Consider the following 18,049-nt stretch of genomic DNA (forward strand, 5'->3'; position numbering starts at 1 on the left):
CTCTGTAGCTATTTCTCCTTATACACTGAATGCTTGGGAAAAGCAGCGATGTTCCTTCGCTCTCAGGATGATGCAATAAGATGAGCGTAAAATCGAGCATCCAAACAGGGTTACCCATTTTTTTAACGCGGGCACAGCCACATTTCCTGGGCACCCGAAGTGATATTTAAGTGAGCTGCTGCGTTAAAAAGGACGCGCTAGGGAAAATTTGTGCATTCCTAGTGCTCAAATGTATCGGGCGCCCAGGAGACGTGGCTGTGCATTCACCATTGCAATGGGTGCTCAATACAAGCGTCCATTTTATCCCGCCTCACTTGATTTCACCCAATATATACGCACAATATGCACACCTGGAACTTTTATATTGTGCGTCCAGAAATTTGTTTTCTTTTAGATCAGTTTGTCACATTATTTCTTTAATCTTGAACACCACAAGCAGTAGATCTAAGTATCACAACGATACTTAGAAAGAAGAACCACACAGAACAGTAGGGATGTGAATCGTGTCCTCGATCGTCTTAACGATCGATTTCGGCTGGGAGGGGGAGGGAATCGTATTGTTGCCGTTTGGGGGGGTAAAATATCGTGAAAAATCGTTAAAAATCGAAAAATCGAAAAACCGGCACATTAAAACCCCCTAAAACCCACCCCCGACCCTTTAAATTAAATCCCCCACCAAATAACTTAAATAACCTGCGGGTCCAGCGGCGGTCCGGAACGGCAGCGGTCCGGAACGGGCTCCTGCTCTGAATCTTGTCGTCTTCAGCCGGCGCCATTTTCCAAAATGGCGCCGAAAAATGGCGGCGGCCATAGACGAAAAAGATTGGACGGCAGGAGGTCCTTCCGGACCCCCGCTGGACTTTTGGCAAGTCTCGTGGGGGTCAGGAGGCCCCCCACAAGCTGGCCAAAAGTTCCTGGAGGTCCAGCGGGGGTCAGGGAGCGATTTCCCGCCGCGAATCGTTTTCGTACGGAAAATGGCGCCGGCAGGAGATCGACTGCAGGAGGTCGTTCAGCGAGGCGCCGGAACCCTCGCTGAACGACCTCCTGAACCCTCGCTGAACGAGATCCTGCAGTCGATCTCCTGCCGGCGCCATTTTCCGTACGAAAACGATTTGCGGCGGGAAATCGCTCCCTGACCCCCGCTGGACCTCCAGGAACTTTTGGCCAGCTTGTGGGGGGCCTCCTGACCCCCACGAGACTTGCCAAAAGTCCAGCGGGGGTCCGGAAGGACCTCCTGCCGTCCAATCTTTTTCGTCTATGGCCGCCGCCATTTTCGGCGCCATTTTGGAAAATGGCGCCGGCTGAAGACGACAAGATTCAGAGCAGGAGCCCGTTCCGGACCGCTGCCGTTCCGGACCGCCGCTGGACCCGCAGGTTATTTAAGTTATTTGGGGGGGGGTTCGGGAGGGTGGGGGATTTAATTTAAAGGGTCGGGGGTGGGTTTTAGGGGGTTTTAGTGTGCCGGCTCACGATTCTAACGATTTATAACGATAAATCGTTAGAATCTGTATTGTATTGTGTTCCATAACGGTTTAAGACGATATTAAAATTATCGGACGATAATTTTAATCGTCCTAAAACGATTCACATCCCTACAGAACAGTATTTTTGCATTTCTCAGGAGCCCTTGGCTGACGGAAAGACTTAACACCAGCTCTAGGGCTGGAGTTAAATTTGCTGCATTGAAAAATGTGCGTTGGGTGCCCGGTGATTTACTGCATCAGGGGGGTAATAGCCTCATCTACATGGAATTTACAATGATGTGTGCTAGCGACTGTGCAATTGTTTGGGCATGCGTTTCGGATGTGCTAAACCCCTTATTGCATCAGGTGCTAGTCTAGCGCATTCAGCCGCTCGTTAGCCTGTGCGCTAGGCTGGCCGCAGTTTATTGCATCCCCCTTCTGTGTTCTTATTAATTTCTGGGGCAGCTGTGTGGCCTTCACCCTCTCAAGCTAATTACTTAGTTTCTCTCCATAGAATTGCTGGCATGAGAATAATAAACAGATTTGTGCCTGTTCGTAAGCATTTTACAGTGCAAACCAGTAAATAGGAGTTTACTCAGCGGTTGGCCTGTGGCCTTCAGACCGGTCTGTGTCTGGGTGGGAACTCTGAATCCATGCAGGTTGACCTCTTCATAGATCCTCGGCCAGAGTATTCAGAGGGGTCTAGCAAACAGTAATTATCATTTACAGAAAACTAAGACTAGAGCCTTTTCAATTGCCTCAGGCGTTATGTGGAATTCTCTCCAACTTAGAACACAAACCGATTTCAGAAAGCAGTTAGACTGTCTAATTTAGGGAAGCATTTGAATGATTGTCATGTTCTTATGCTTCTCTTTATTTTAATTTCGTTCTTGCTTTATATGTATTTTATGTGAGTATTTTGAACTTTCTTTTCATTGGAGGTAGTAGAATATAAGCTTTTGAATAAATAGAATAAATGGATACTTGTAATTTCCTCATAGTTACTCAAGGCGCCAGGTATCAGGTCCATAGTAGAGTGCGAGACCAGTAATATTATGGGTCAATTCCCTCCCAAAACGTAACTCAAATTTCTTTCTGCTTTACCAACTGCAGCACCAATGTGATGTTGCAGCAGCTTTCTGAAGTCTGGTGGTTAATGCAACCTCCTTGTCCTATGCTGCTTCTGCAGATTAAGTGCATGCTAAGTCATGGCACATGAACTCTTAGGAAGTCATTTTCAAAGGCAATTCTGCCAGCAAAGCACTGTTTTATGCACAGAAATTGCCTTTTGCAAAATTGTCTGCTGGTTAAACTCCTTAACTTATGCATGTTGTAAGTTTAGCCGATCTCAGTGAAGGCATTTCTAGAGAGCGGGCTTGGTGTGGGGTTTGGAGTTATGTACGTGCTGTTGAATGTGTAACTCCACTTTGAGCATCGGTGTACCTTGCGTACGTATTTGCAGGCCGATTGAAAATGACCCTCCCTGTGGAGATTCTCTTAACAGAGAACTCATTTTCTTCTGTCATTTTGGTGGAATATTTAAAAGGGTCGCTGCTTACTGGAGGGCAAGCACAAACTTGGAGGGAGGGAGCAGCATGGAGGTATGAGAATGTGTCCTCACACTGGACGTAGGGCGCAGCTGTGAAACCTCTAACTTTCAGTCTGAAAGCATTATCAAGCTACTTTGATTGGGATCTCCTGGTTTTTGAGGTTTTCCTAGCAGCCTTTCCCCCTACCCCATAACTGCCAGACCCAGATAAGACAACTGATTTCAGAACAACAAACTTAGCAAGCAAACAGCAATAAAGTCAGTTGTCCAGAGTCAGTAACATAAATGTTACACATCACTAACAGTCCTTTCTTTCTCTCTTTCTGTAGGTTATAACCCTGGAAGGATGGGTTGACATCATGTATTATGTTATGGATGCACATTCTTTTTACAATTTTATATATTTTATACTACTTATAATAGTAAGTATCACTTGTACTGGTTTGTATTTAAAATGTTAATATGCAAAGTCAGATAATGTCACGATGCCATCACAACAGGGCAGCGGGAACGCAGGAATTCTCTATGAAACTAGGCAGGTGAGAGGAGCTGTAGGGTCTACCCGTATTACCTGTGTTTTCATGCCTTAGTTGTTGCGGGGAAATTCCATGTTACAGTTTTCCAGTGAAGGGCACTAGTACTGAGTCATGGACTTTCCAGCTGAGCTGCATATGAGGGTCAGTAGGTGATCTTTGCTTATCAAACTACAGCCCCCCTCCAATTTCTCCTTCTGACCTTGGCCTCCTTTGATTTTTACGAAGAGTTCATGGCGCTGGTATCTTTCACTTTGAAAATAGCCACACGTCCACTTTTTCCTAATGTTATGTCTGAGGGCATGTTTTGCTGGCCAATGGCCTGAGATATTGATTTACAGACTTGATATCCCAATCTATCGCCCGTGCTAGGCCGAAGGAGCCCCCACACTGAGTCAATGGCTGAAGGCTAACTTTGCTGTTCGGTCTCGCTCAGTAGCAGTTGGGATTTAAAGGTCTTTATTTATTTATTTATTTATTCATGGGCTTTCCCATATTCCATCTTTTTCCAAGAATGTCCTCAAGGCAGATTGCAGGCAAACTTAAATCTAACTATAGCATTTGAAAAAACAAATGCGTTGCTTTGTCAAATTTCAAATGCCAATAGGAGGGATATTTAGGGACGTATATTAGAGATGGGACAACTCAGAGCTTGAAGTCTACTTTTCACCCAAATCAAGAGGGGCACTTCCTCCAAATGCAGGACAGTTGATCCTCCTATTTCTTCTCCTATCTTTCTCCTCCCGAACCCCATATCATTTGCTTCCACTCTGCTTCTTCCTTTAACTTTTCATCTATATTCACTTCTTGTGTCAAAGAATCACGTAAACCAGTTACAAATGTCTATTATAATGTGATTTGTGATGGCCATTACTGACTTCTGAATGAGAGGTCTCCACCCGGAGGGTTTCCTGAGTCATCAGGAGACACCTTGCTAGCCTAATTGCTAGAAGTGACTTTATACAGGACTCCTTTAAACTCTGCTCCCAGATTACAGTTGCAGAAATCAATCCCAAACACTAATCAGCGTGGAGCATGTTCTAACTGAAGGCTAATCCTTTAACGCTTGCCAAGTGTGAACCCGAACTGTCGGTGAATTGCTGTAGTAACCATAAAGAGAGAACATCACTGCAAACAATGGCTCGGCGATGTTCCCTCTGAGAAGGCACAGAGTGAGAGCACAAATTAAAAACATAAATTTCCTTCCTAGTTGGGGCTGCATCTTGTAAAGTCAACCTGCTATTACTCACAACTGTGATGGGTTTCCAGACCCTGCCTGTGCTGCAGATGTTTCCTCTCTGTACCATATAGAAATATTTCATAGGACACAGGTTAGCCTTTTCCAGTCTCAGCTAGCAGAAGACGATCACTGCAGTGCGCCAGGTCAGGCTGTGCATACTAAGATCCCAATCGCAGGCACCATGAATGGGTCACTGGACGTTGCTGGGTCAGACTTTGTACAGTAAGAAAAAAGAAAAACATGAATACAATGAACAAAAACAGTGTTGCTTCCCTCATGCAGCAACACTGAAAAGCCCTGAAATGAATAGAGAAAGTACTTTTCCAGGTTATTTAAATGTCAGTCCCATTGTTGCACCCTAATTCTTTGATTGTGGTATATGCTTATTAGTGTGGGAACTCCAATGTGCATCATTGGTGGCACTTAATTCATACTAACTCCGGGATTGATGTAAATATTCTGTGCTGCTATTATTCAATACAACAAATCAGAGATGCCCTAAGGTTGTGCCATCATGACTTGACAAAAAACGTTTTAACAATTGGATGCAAAGGTAATGCTCCTTTAGGTAATATGGTTCATATTAATGCATGCAATGACAGAGACTAATTTGACAGTGCCTTCTTTCTTATCTGGGAGATCTGACAGCATGCATTAGCATCAGAGTAATGAAATGCAAAAGTAAGATACTCCCTATTTAGTATACAATAAAATGTGTCCCTTTGTCAAGTTGCTTGTGAACAGACGTGCATCTCACATAATACACATGGATCTGGACACGTCATTAGTAAGTAGAAAAGAGAATGAGTTTCTACAAGTTTCACAAAAGGAGTAGAGACCTGTGCTCTTTTCTCTGTGTTCCTTAGGTGAATGACTGACCAATTACCATATTGGTAGTGAGAAACTGCTGATAGTCACAGACCTTGCTTTCTCTGGCATCCTGATGTTGCTGTCCTGCATTACCAAGTGGGAGACCTGGATTGTGATTTTAGCTCTCGGTCCTCAACTAACTGAGAAATAGACTTATACTGAGGTAGCTTCAAGCTTGTATGGTTAGAGCGGTGCAAATTGCTACTCTTCTAGCAGTACCTGCTGATTGTACAAGTTCTGCTTAGGAATGGCTCTGAGAAAGATGTGTCCTGATGTCCAGAAGAGGCTAGTGCTCATTTGGTCTTAGCTTGTATGCAGCAAAGGTTACTAGAGATGTGAATCGTGTCCTCGATCGTCTTAACGATCGATTTCGGCTGGGAGGGGGAGGGAATCGTATTGTTGCCGTTTGGGTGTTTAAAATATCGTGAAAATCGTTAAAATCATGAGCCGGCACACTAAAACCCCCTAAAACCCACCCCCGGGTTTTAGGGGGTCGTTCAGCGGCGGTCCCCCCGCTGAACGACCTCCTGCAGTCGATCTCCTGCCGGCACCATTTTCCGTACGGAAAACGATTCGCGGCAGGAGATCGCTCCCGGACCCCCGCTGGACCCCCAGGGACTTTTGGCCAGCTTGGGGGGGCCTCCTGACCCCCACAAGACTTGCCAAAAGTCCAGCGGGGGTCCGGAACAACCTCCTGCAGTCGAATCGTGTTGGTCTATGGCCGCCGCCATTTTGCGGCCGCCATTTTGCAAAATGGCGCCGGCTGAAGACAACACAATTCAATTGCAGGAGCCCGTTCCGGACCGCCGCTGGACCCCCAGGTAATTTAAGGCATTGGGGGGGGGTTCGGGAGGGTGGGGGATTTAATTTAAAGGGTCGGGGGTGGGTTTTAGGGGGTTTTAGTGTGCCGGTTTTCCTGCCATTGGTTTAGGGCAAGTAAGTAAGTTCCTGCCCTCCCCCTTCCCCCGATTTACGATTTTTTAACGATAAATCGGGGGAATTGGTATTGTATCGTGGCCCTAACGATTTTTGACGATTTAAAATATATCGGACGATATTTTAAATCGTCAAAAAACGATTCACATCCCTAAAGGTTACTGCGTAAACCTGAAACATGTCAACTCCATGAAAGCAGTAGGCTTGGGGCAGGTTACGGATAAAAAAAACGCCTTGCTGGAGAGGATAGACTAAACAAACAAGCCTCTCTTGAAACAATAGCTCCTCTCATAATTTCAGTAATAAATGTTTTACCTGAAGAAATTAGCTCTTCATTGTATACAGGTAGAAATGAATAATTACAAGAGACCTACAAGGCTTAATTGCTCTTTGGTTGTCCCATCACTTGAAGTTTGAAATGTAAGAAAAGAAGCCATGCATCTTGCAGCTTGGTGGGAGCTTGGTGAAGAGCATATTTAATCACTAGAAAACATTTGCTCTTGGTGCTTAGTGGCACTAAACATGCAGGACTTTGTGTTCTCCAGTAGGAGGATGCGCTCTTCAACATATCTTGGCCTGTTGACCTTGTCATGTTTTTGTATTCAGTTTGCCAATCCAGTCCGTTGCTGTCTTGATACGACTGGTTGATTTGGAATAATAGTGATAATGTAAAATTAAAAGAATGCAAGATACAACCATAGTATTTTTAATTGTTGTCTTTAATTTTAATTTCTAATAAGTCTTGTTTTCTTGGTTCCTAGGTCGGGTCTTTCTTCATGATTAACTTGTGCCTGGTTGTGATAGCAACACAATTTTCTGAAACAAAGCAGCGGGAGAACCAGCTGATGCAGGAGCAAAGGGCCCGCTACCTTTCCAATGACAGCACAATTGCTAGCTTTTCTGAACCGGGCAGCTGCTATGAGGAGCTCCTTAAGTACATCTGCCACATTTGCAGGAAGTTTAAACGGCGGACTTTTCGACTCTACAGCAACTGGCAGAACAAGCGCCGGAAAAAGGTCAACCCCAATAGTGCCATGAATGGGCAGGGCCGCAGCCGCAGGAGTAAGCGGCGGATCATGTCAATTCATCACCTGATCCACCACCACCACCACCATCATCATCACCACTATCACATCAGTAATGGGAGTCCCAGAGGACCTGGGTCCAGTCCTGAGATCTGTGACCTTGAAATGAAGATCATGAAATCTAGAGATCAATTGGCACTTCCACCTCCTTCCCCCAATCTTCAAAGCCCTCCTCCAAGCAGTGAGTCCGTCCATAGCATTTACCATGCGGATTGTCATTTTGAAGGTCCCCAGATGAAATGCAAGTCTTCCAGTGCATCAGCAAATGTAAAACTTTCTGCTGGGGTCACAAACCATAGCAACATGAACTACCCGACTATCCTACCTTCCCCAACCAGCAAAACCATCTCCACTGCAGTACCCAAAATTAAGAAAAGCAGTAGCAGTTCAATTACCATGGTCAACAGTCCAGTGAGTTTGAACGCTGACCCCTATGGGAAGCTCCATCATTTGGTAGGAGAGCATGGTATGGGAAACACACATTAATATTCTTTATAGAGTCATTGGGAAGGTGAACATAAAATTTCAGAGGAATGGTTTGTCAGGATACTGGCAAATGACAAGGCCATTAAGGATTGCCTTAGTTATCATCAACAGTGTTCTAAGAGAATGCATTATAGAGGACGTGGATATGCTTTCCTTTCACGTCTCCTTGTTTTATTACTGGAAAAGGATATACGGTAAAAGGAAAGAGAAATGAAATGATACCTTCATTGCAGAAGCATTCCAAGTAAATAGAAATCTCAGAAAAGTAATCTGTATTGGTCAGTTTGTCCAGTAACAGAATGCATCACTTTCTCAGTTGCTCCAATATCATTTGTCTACATATCAAGGTAAAACCCAAAGTTGTGGTCCATGTAGTGGGTGAGTACATTTTCTCTGGAAATGCTATTTCTGGTATTGCTTCCAGGCTGGTCCAGTTGCGCCAGTAAAAAGAGAATATCCCCTACTAATGAGCATGGGCTAATAGTTTAAAGGAAAAACATCCACGATTTGTCTGGCTTATCCCTAGGCAACTTCTAGAAGCAGATCTAAATCTTGATAGTAATCAGTCTCACCTGATTCATTCTAACGACATTTCTGAGGTAGATATTCAGCGGGTCAGTGATTAGGAAAGTTACCAGGTAAAGTGACCTGGAAAACTATGTTTGTCTATTTATTTATTTATTTATGTAAAAGTTCTTTTATACCATACATTCGAAGCCTTGAGTGATTTACAAAATAAAACATTCATAATAAAAAGTAAACAAAACAGAAACATAGCAAAGTACATGTAAAACCAACAGCAAACAACTCGGTACCCAGCCCTTAACTTCTGCATCACTCAGGCAGGACTCCACTATAACATCAGATGTTAAAAGCGAGCTCAAATAATTATGGGTTGAATAATTATTTAAAGTCCTCGGTACAGGAAAACAGTCTCTGTGAAACGGCAAAGAGTTCCAGATAGTTGGGCCTGCCAAATAGCTATGCTTGGATCTTTAGTGGAACATACCTATTGACGATACCTGGCCTCACTTACCAGTTACAATTATGTGGAAAACTTTATGACAGGTGTTTATTTGACTAGACTTGTCTGGCTATCTTTAGCCAAGTAACACTGAATATCAGCGCTCATCAGCTAAAATGTAACCACTCCCCTGAATGCCTACATAACATCACTGCCTCTTCATTTCTAGCTACATTTTGTGTGGGATAAAATTTAGCTGGGGAGCTGGGGAAATTTTCAGTTTTGGGCCAAGTAACTCCAAACGTTACTTGGACAAAGCCTTTGAATGTTGATCTCCCAGTTTCTGTTCCTGTATGGTCAGGCCAATAGAAGTTTTCATGATGATTACCATATGAGAAACCAATGGAGAAAGCCTGTGATGGCATTCGTACAGGTCACACTGAACTGACAGCAAAACATTTCAACTCGAGGTAGCTCCCAATTTGGACAGAAATACATCTGTGCCACTACGATGCAGTTCATGTGCCGAATGCTTCTAGAGCTTCAAGGATGCCTGTATTTCTCCAGGAGAAGAAAGATAAGGTAGAGGAGGTTGCTTTCTGCACCTTTACAAAGCAGGAAAGGCACATTTTGTAGGCGTGCCTGGTATTAGAGAAAATAATTTTGTAAGAATTTCTAGATGTTGGCAAGAGATGGAGCTCTTGGGAAGTCCAGTGGACTTGATGTCTCTCCTGTGCTTAGGTGAAGGATATATGTATTGGTCAGTGCAGGGCCGAGCAATGCTGGTGCTCCGGATCTTCTTAGGTTCAGTTTCAAGGATCAGAATCAAAATTGGGAAAAGCAGTTGTTGGATTAATGACCTTTCCCTTGTTGCCATATTTGATCCTTGTTTAAGAATGTTGTAAACACCAAAATGAAGCAGCTTTGCTTTACTTTCTTCATTGCAAGACTTCAGGATAGTGGACACATTGTTCTTGTGACTTTTTAAACTTTACTCTTTATTAAATTTCAAATAAAGAAACAGAAGGAAGAAGCTATATAGAACAAAGCTACAACAATCCAAGCTGTAAAAGTCAAAGCATTTATGCAAAACAAGTCAAATGCACCCCAGCTCACCTACAGTACCTGCGGAAGAGAATAAAACTGACTCTCCCTGGTGGCAGGTGAAAGGGAAGACTTTGCACAATTGAAAGCACAGTTGTTGCTTTTCACTTGATATCGGTAGATAAGAAAGCAAGTTTCAAAGTGTCCGCATAATGGACAGAGTCCATGGGTACTTTTTGCCTATCAGCTTTGCAGGAATTGTTAAAGAGAAAGCAGGCAAGGCTGTAAGAAAACCGCTGTAAGTAGGAAGCACCCGCGGACACTGGCGCCTGCTTTATGAGTGGGATTTTCTTTCATGAAGAATAACGCAGATAGATTAGAAAATGGAATCTTCACGCGTTATTTTCCTTTCCCCCCCCCCCCCCCCCCATACCCACTGAACTCCTCAGGAACGCCTCCTTGTCAAGCAGCTAAAATCACACAGCTTGTAGAGCACCGCGTATACTTCTAGCTGCGCTGAGGAAGGGCAAGCCTCAAGTGAACAAAATACGTGGGTAAAATGCATTTTACCTGCAAATTATCTTCTGAGAGCCCAAAATTCAGAGTTAAAACACGCCACTGCTGGAATCAAACCCCAGAGCATTCTTCTTGCATCTTCTGGCAGTCGAAGACCTGTGATTGCCTGAATCACCTCCACAATCAAGTAAAGTGTACATAAAATGGCTTCTTATGGGTGAATGTTTACCTGAAGCAAGCAGGTAATTTCAGAGTTTGAAACTGGATAGAAATTTTCTCTAGAAGCATTAGAGCACAAAAACTAATCAATCAGGGGTACATATTTAATTACTGTCTAGACAGCACATTTAAACCTACATTCATCATATAGCAAGAATAGTGCCCATGATTAAAAAACAGGGGTGTGGTTAGGGTAATTTTCCTGGTACTGCTTCACATAGCTATTTTATCGCATTGCGCGTTAAATTTATCGCACGCACTTATGATATTTTCACATCACAAGCTGAGAAGTTCCCAGAGCATTTTATAAATAAATAAATAAATTTTGGGCTGCTGGAGAGAGAGAGAGAGAGACTCACCAAAAAGCTAACTATTTATATCATTGTAAGGGAGGGCACTAGTAACTCAGAGTGAGGTTTGGGTGGTGAGTTGGGTTTTGGGGGGCAGTTTAACATGCACAGTCAGAAGTAGGAACAGCACACGTACCATCAGTGAAGGTTTAATGTGATTTGGAGGGATGAAAGGTGAAAGAAGAGTAGATTTGTAGCAGGTTCTGTCTACCTTGCTTGATGCACTCTATCAAGCTAGGCCCAATTGCGTACTTTCGAAAATCCCCCCCCCCCCCCCCCCACGCGCGAGTCGTATATGTTAAAATCCAGCACGCATGTGCACGCAGACCTCGTATATTATAACATGTGCATGCCGATGCATACATATTATAAAATGATCGCGTCCATGTGTGCACGCCAGGAACCGCGTGAGCATGGACACGCGCGCGCTCATTTTAAAATCTTCCTTTTAGTGCACTTAATGTGGGTAAAACCTATTAACAATTCAGTTGCATTTAGTGTAGCAATTTTCAAAGGTTTTTGAAAATCACCAGTTTGCCAAAACCTTTACCAGTTCAACCAGTCCTTCTTCATATCATCAAGACCCTCTAGTAAACAATAGAGGAGCCTGATAACAGCTGCACAAGATAATCAGAAGGTGTGAAATTATGTGAATAAATTGACAAATGCAGGCATGTAAGTGCCTTCTAAGATAGCAATATGCATGTGTGGCTTTTGGCCACATCCCGGAACACTCCTTTTGTTCGTGTGTAAATGTGCATGCAAGGCCAAAAATACGCATGTACTTTTGATGTACATGCACATAAGTACAAGCTACTTACACGCGTATATGCAAATTTTATGCACATAAATGTTTTGAATATTCACCCCACTGTGCATTAGCAAATTGCAGCAAAAAATTGAAGAGCAACCTTTTTTTTCTTGATTTTGTAAAAATGGGTTTTAATTGTGCTTGTTGGTTTGGGTGGCTGGTTTTAAACTTATTGCTAATCGGTAGCTGGAGTAACAAATAAATAAATATACATACGTTGCTGTAATGGAGGAGATAGAGCTATAGGAAGTTTAATGCACTCAGTTGCCCATCATGCTGTGCAGAAAAATGTTACTGCTGTAATTCACCAAGAGCATCTGGTTTAGCGAGATATAAATTTAAGTACATAAAATTAATACAGAAGACTTACCTACACACGCACACTAAAAAATGTATAAAAATCATTTTTGGATTTTGTGAATTCCGTACATGTAAGCTTTAGAAGAACTGCTGCGTAAATGGCTTCGTTATCTCTAGGGTAACCTCCTATATATATTTACTATGTATTTAGCTCCGGCCTTTTCATTGGTAGCTCAAGGCGAGTTTCATTCACGTACAGTGGATAGTTTCCCTGTCTCCAGAGGGCTCACAATCTAAGTCTGCACTGTTTTACTTTCAGTTAACAACTCTGTGAAACTAAAAGTGCGTCTGCAGCCATATGAATCTGATTTTCCATATAGTTCTCTTCCTTTCTTGTGTTGCTCTGTGTAAATAGTTAGTCTGGGAAATCAGTCTGTGCTTGAATCTATAGCAGTGGCCAGGCTCCCTCATACAGTCAGCCTAGCTGGTTGTCCTGGAAATACATGGAGATACTTCTTATGAATTCATTTACTTCTGACCTCTGATCCCTTTGTCCGTGATATGAGCTTTCAAGAAAACATGAAAAAGATATATATAATATATCTACCCAGCTTCTCACCGACTCATTAGAGCAAACGCTGGCCTTGGAACCATGATGCTTGCTTTTCTGCACGTATCCCAGGGGAGAGCAGGCTGTCAAAGAAAGTATTTGGAAAGCTTACCTAGAAGCCAGTGAAAAGCAGGCATCTATAGTGTTTGCTTCCCTTTATTGCTGGCATCCTATGAATTTGCAGCTTTACTGAGCTTGCGGAGGAGAGAACAAATTGCTTATTCCGTATCTGAGACCCTACTAAGTAGGGTTATGCTGATATGATCTGTCGGAGTCTACAAAACTAAGGAACAGGCCGAGAAAAGAAAGATTAAGAAGTTTGATTACAGAGGAGTTGCAGCACATCAAGAATCCCGACTTGGCAATTGTGATTGGCAAGGTCTTTTGGGGGTTCACAACACTGACAAAAATAATGAAATAAAAGCCAGTTCTTTGGTCCTTGGCCATAGCTGTCTCTGAGATTGACTTATCGGTCTTATCGGAGCATTTTTGCCTGATATTTTTTATTTCACTTAATGCTGTGCATGAAGAATTTGATAAATCTGCCTGCTCTGACATATAAGTGACTATCTTAGCTCCTTCTCCCACGCCCTTTCCCATTCAGAAATTGGCATTGCTGCTGTGAAATTCTGGGCCACAAAAACCAAATTGCATTCTTCATGGTAACGTAGAGGAGGTTTAAAATTCAGATTTACCCTTAACCTCTATCAGGATTTTAACCTCTGCTTGCATTGTACAAGCCTATCTGGTGTGTTCCTTTATGGACTGGGAAAAATGGGCATGGATTGAGGAGCTTGGTATCAAACTGTTTCCTGTGCTAATCAATGCAGGTGTGAAGGACATAAGAACATAAGAAATTGCCATGGTGGGTCAGACCAAGGGTCCATCAAGCCCAGCATCCTGTTTCCAACAGAGGCCAAACCAGGCCACAAGTACCTGGCAAGTACCCAAACATTAAATAGATCCCAAGCTACTAATGCTGGCAACAAGCAATGGCTATTCCCTATTGTTTAATAGCAGTTAATGGACTTCTCCTCCTTCTTCTCTTCTTATCCAAACCTTTATAAACCCAGCTACACTAGTTGCCTTAACTACATCTTCTGGCAACGAATTCCAGAGCTTGATTGTGCGTTGAGTGAAAAAGAATTTTCTCCAATTTGTTTTAAATGTGCTACTTGCTAATTCATGGAGTGCCCCCCTGGTCCTTGTATTATCTGAAAGAGTAAATAACTGTTCCACATTTACCCATTCAATTCCTTTCATTATTTTGTAGACCTCTATCATATCCCCCCTCAGCCGTCTCTTCTTCAAGCTGTTCAGCCCTAACCTCTTCAGCCTTTCCTCATAAGGGAGCCATTCCATTCCCTTTATCATTTTGGACACCCATCTCTGTACCTTCTCCACTGCAGCTATATCTTTTTTGAGATGCAGTTACCAGAAATGCACACAGTATTCAAGGTGCGGTCTAAGCATTGAGGTGATACAGAGGTATTATAACATCCTCTGTTTTATTTGCCATTCTCTTTCTAATAAGTCCTAACATTCTGTTTGCTTTTTTTGATCACCGCAGCACACTGAGCCGATGATTTCAATGAAATATCAACTATGACTCCCAGATCTTTTTCCTGGGTGGTAACTCCTACAATGGAACCTAAAATAGTGTAGCTACAACAAGGGTTATTTTTCCCTATAATGCAGAAAACTTCAAAAGACCTTAAAGGACCAGATCCAAAGATCTGTCAGGAGGAGGTCCCTGGGAAAGTGCCTAACTAGCCAGGCCCAGGAGGGGAGAGAGAGAATACTGCTGAACTAGGTACAAGTTGTAACTCTACATTGGTTTTGTTGAGGTATAGCAGAGCTGCTTTTGTTTGTTGCTTGTCACTAATAATGAAGTTTAAGAAAGATTTTAGCCACAGGAAAGGAGCGTAAGGCTCATCAAGTCTGCCCCGTTTCATCTCTGGTGCAAGTTTTTCATGAGATAAGCAGCCTATAAATGCAGATAAATAAATAAATTAATCTCTGGCTTTCCCTTCACTTCTTTGCGAGTGGGGCTCCTCTGTGCTTATCCCGGGCTTTCTTGAATACTGTTACTGTTGTTCTATGCATCCACCATCCTTTACCTGAAGAAATATTTTCTGACGGTGCTCTTGATTCTAATCTCGTAGAACTTTGTGATGTGTCCTTTTGTTCGAGAACATTCTCACCTCTGAAAAACAGATTTGCGTCTTGTTAATTTATACCTTTGAGATATTTCAATATCTCTATCATATCACCCCAGTTTCTCCTCTCTTCAGTGGTATTTAGATTCTTCCGTCTCATCTGATATTTTTGGTGATATGATGGTTGCCTTTCTCTGGAGCATCTCTACTTCGTCTATATCCTTCTGAAGGCATGGCCTCCAAAATTGGGTGCCATATTCTAGGTACAGTCTTCCTAATGAGCAGTACGGAGGCAATATTATCTCCTTTTTTTCTGCTGGTTAATTCTTTCCCTAAGTATTCTATTCCTCATCTCTCATTCAGTGGTTTCTTTTCTACTGATTTTATTTAATTTGGGGTGTTTTTTATCATTGCTTTGATGTTTTATTAGTTTTATGACATGCTGCATAAATCTTTAATAAAGCTAAAGATACTTCCTTATCATACTGTTTTGCTACCCTGAGATTATCAAACATGATGGTTGATGCACATCAGTATCTCATTCCTCCACCCTGTCTCCATCATCCACTGTTCCCTTGAATTGCACCTCAAGTGTATAACTCTGCAGTTTATGTATTGCTTGTTTAGTTTAAGTTCCTTAATAAACAAGTTTGGTTTATTGAATGTGATATAACATTTTTCCAAGTGAAAATTTAGCTGCTAAACACTTGACTACTCCTTGAACTTTCTTGGAACACTCCTCATTCTGTCTCAGAGGCATCCACTCTGTTCCATATCTTCGTGACATCAGCAAAAAGGCAAACTTTTCCTTCCAGCTTCTCGGCAATATCTTTCACAAAGACTCACACCTGTTGGAAACGTACTCAGAGAAATAATGCGGGCTAGTGTTCCATGGTGTACCGAAGTAATCAGGCTCTGATTTGTAGTTCTGCCAGTGCTGGCATCACTCAGAATTTTAATAATCACAGAGCTGAATCACTCGTCACCCTTCACCCTCCCCTTAACCTAGCAAAGTAGAAGGAAATCAGGAGCAATGGACTCACTGCATGCAAAACCTAAATGCTGAAGCATAATTGCATGCATTTGCAACCTGATGCATAAATACTTCTGTAGAAGTAAGGAGAGGAACGGCTTCATTAGGAAGTGTTGACTGTTTGTGAGGGAGGCCTCTAATTGCAAACAAATCTTTTTTGCTTTTTTTTTGTAGGGGAAATTGCAAGCAAGGACAGCTTGTTCTTCAGGGCTCTTAAATCATACAAAACTTAAAAGTGAATTCAGCCAAGGGTCAAAACCTGAGTTTTTACAGAAATGATAGGTTTTTTTTGAAGCAGTATGTCCTTCTAGCTGTAGTTTCTTGTTTATTAAGGAACTTGCTTAGACTTTCATAAAACATGTCGGTTTAAAACATCTTAAATCTCCCTGAAATTGTTTTCAAGCACAACATCCTCTCTGTCATTCTCATAGGCAAGAAAAAGCCAGTCAGAGAGCAACTTGGTCATAACCCCTGATTCCTCTGACTTGCAGGAAGAGTAGGAAGACATTTGTGAGGCATTTTAACTTATTTACAAAGCAAACCTTTGTAGTGCTACATATTCATTTAACCACACCAGGAACACTAGGTAACTGAGCTTCTACCAGAAGGGAATTTCTGGTTTAATTGCTGACTGGACAAAGCACAGCAAAAGCCCTATTATCTGGCGCTCAACCAACCGAAAAACTCAACTAGGCGTCACCCAGCAGCGCATCTGGAGGGACTGCACGTGCAGACGGTCCTTTAAGGACCCACTGCAGCACGTTGCCAATGCCTGGAAAGGTGAGGACACGAGAGCACCCTCGGCTAACCAGCACGGGCTCTTCCCCACACATGCTGGATAATAGGGCTTTCTCCGCATTTCTTGTGAGATGATTCATTTTAGAATTAAGGAGGTCATTTTGTAGCAGCCCACAAGCATTTTAAATCAAACGTGCACCTAATTTACCTTCATTTTCAAAGGGAAAGCATGCGAATGTCCTTCCTAAGCCACTCCACGTGCATTTATACCGCTAATTTGTTTGCAGATTTCTTTCCTGAACACTTTTAAAAATGCACAAGAATGCGTGTAAGTGCCAACCCCGCCCACCAGAGCCTCCTCTGCTCACTGCGGGTAAACTTGTGAGCAAACAGCCATGCATGTCATGTCAGTCACATCCACTAAGAGCTGCCCATAGAGGTGTACAACCGCATCCACACATATAAAGGCAAATGTAAAGCAATTGAAAACTTACAGCTTTAACCCATCAACCCACACCCCCTGCCTGCCATAACCTAGCACCAAAACCAGATGTTATAGCACTCAGCCCATCATCACTTACGACGCCCTTCTCCTCACCTCCACGGCATTCAGCTATCCGGTACCATCTGGAAAGATCCGAGTTTTCCAGATTGTTTGCTTCCGGCTTAATCTCCAGTGGGACTTAATTGTACAACTCCAGGTCTGCCACAGAAAGAGCTCTCCTGCGGCAGATTACCTTGCACAATTCCCACTTCGAGGGCACCTCTAATAATACACTTTGTAAGAAGCTCTGTCTGTTGGTAAAGCTCTTATCTGTGGGAATGACCCTCCCTAGTTAGCAGAGGGACTCGAGGGACGATTTTATTAGGCTACCAATCAGATGAGATTTTGAGGTATTCGTTATACAATAAGAGGCAGTTGTGAATAGCCTCAGTATTAGAAATGTGCATTGGTCTCTTTTACCCCAGGTATAATTCAGTTAGTTTTCCAAGGGAAACCATCCAGGCAGTTTCCTTTGAAAATGTGCTGCTATGCACAAATGCTAAAAACAGCCATGTATATTAAATTTCATTTCATTATTTAATTCTAAAATGTATAAACCACCTTCAAAACTCTGTGCTAAACATGGGATACAATTTTAA

At 42.7% G+C, this 18,049-nt stretch overlaps 1 protein-coding gene across 1 annotated transcript in view; it reads left to right on the forward strand.

Moving 5' to 3' along the window:
* Nucleotides 1-18,049, forward strand: part of CACNA1H (calcium voltage-gated channel subunit alpha1 H) — a 449,793-nt gene that overhangs the window by 309,906 nt on the left and 121,838 nt on the right. Inside the window, 2 exon segments of the mRNA XM_029576705.1 lie at nt 3,342-3,434; nt 7,353-8,142. Coding sequence (XP_029432565.1) covers nt 3,342-3,434; nt 7,353-8,142 — 883 coding nt within the window.

The sequence above is a fragment of the Rhinatrema bivittatum genome, chromosome 14, assembly GCF_901001135.1.
Source record: "Rhinatrema bivittatum chromosome 14, aRhiBiv1.1, whole genome shotgun sequence".
NCBI classification, from domain to species: Eukaryota; Metazoa; Chordata; class Amphibia; order Gymnophiona; family Rhinatrematidae; genus Rhinatrema; species Rhinatrema bivittatum.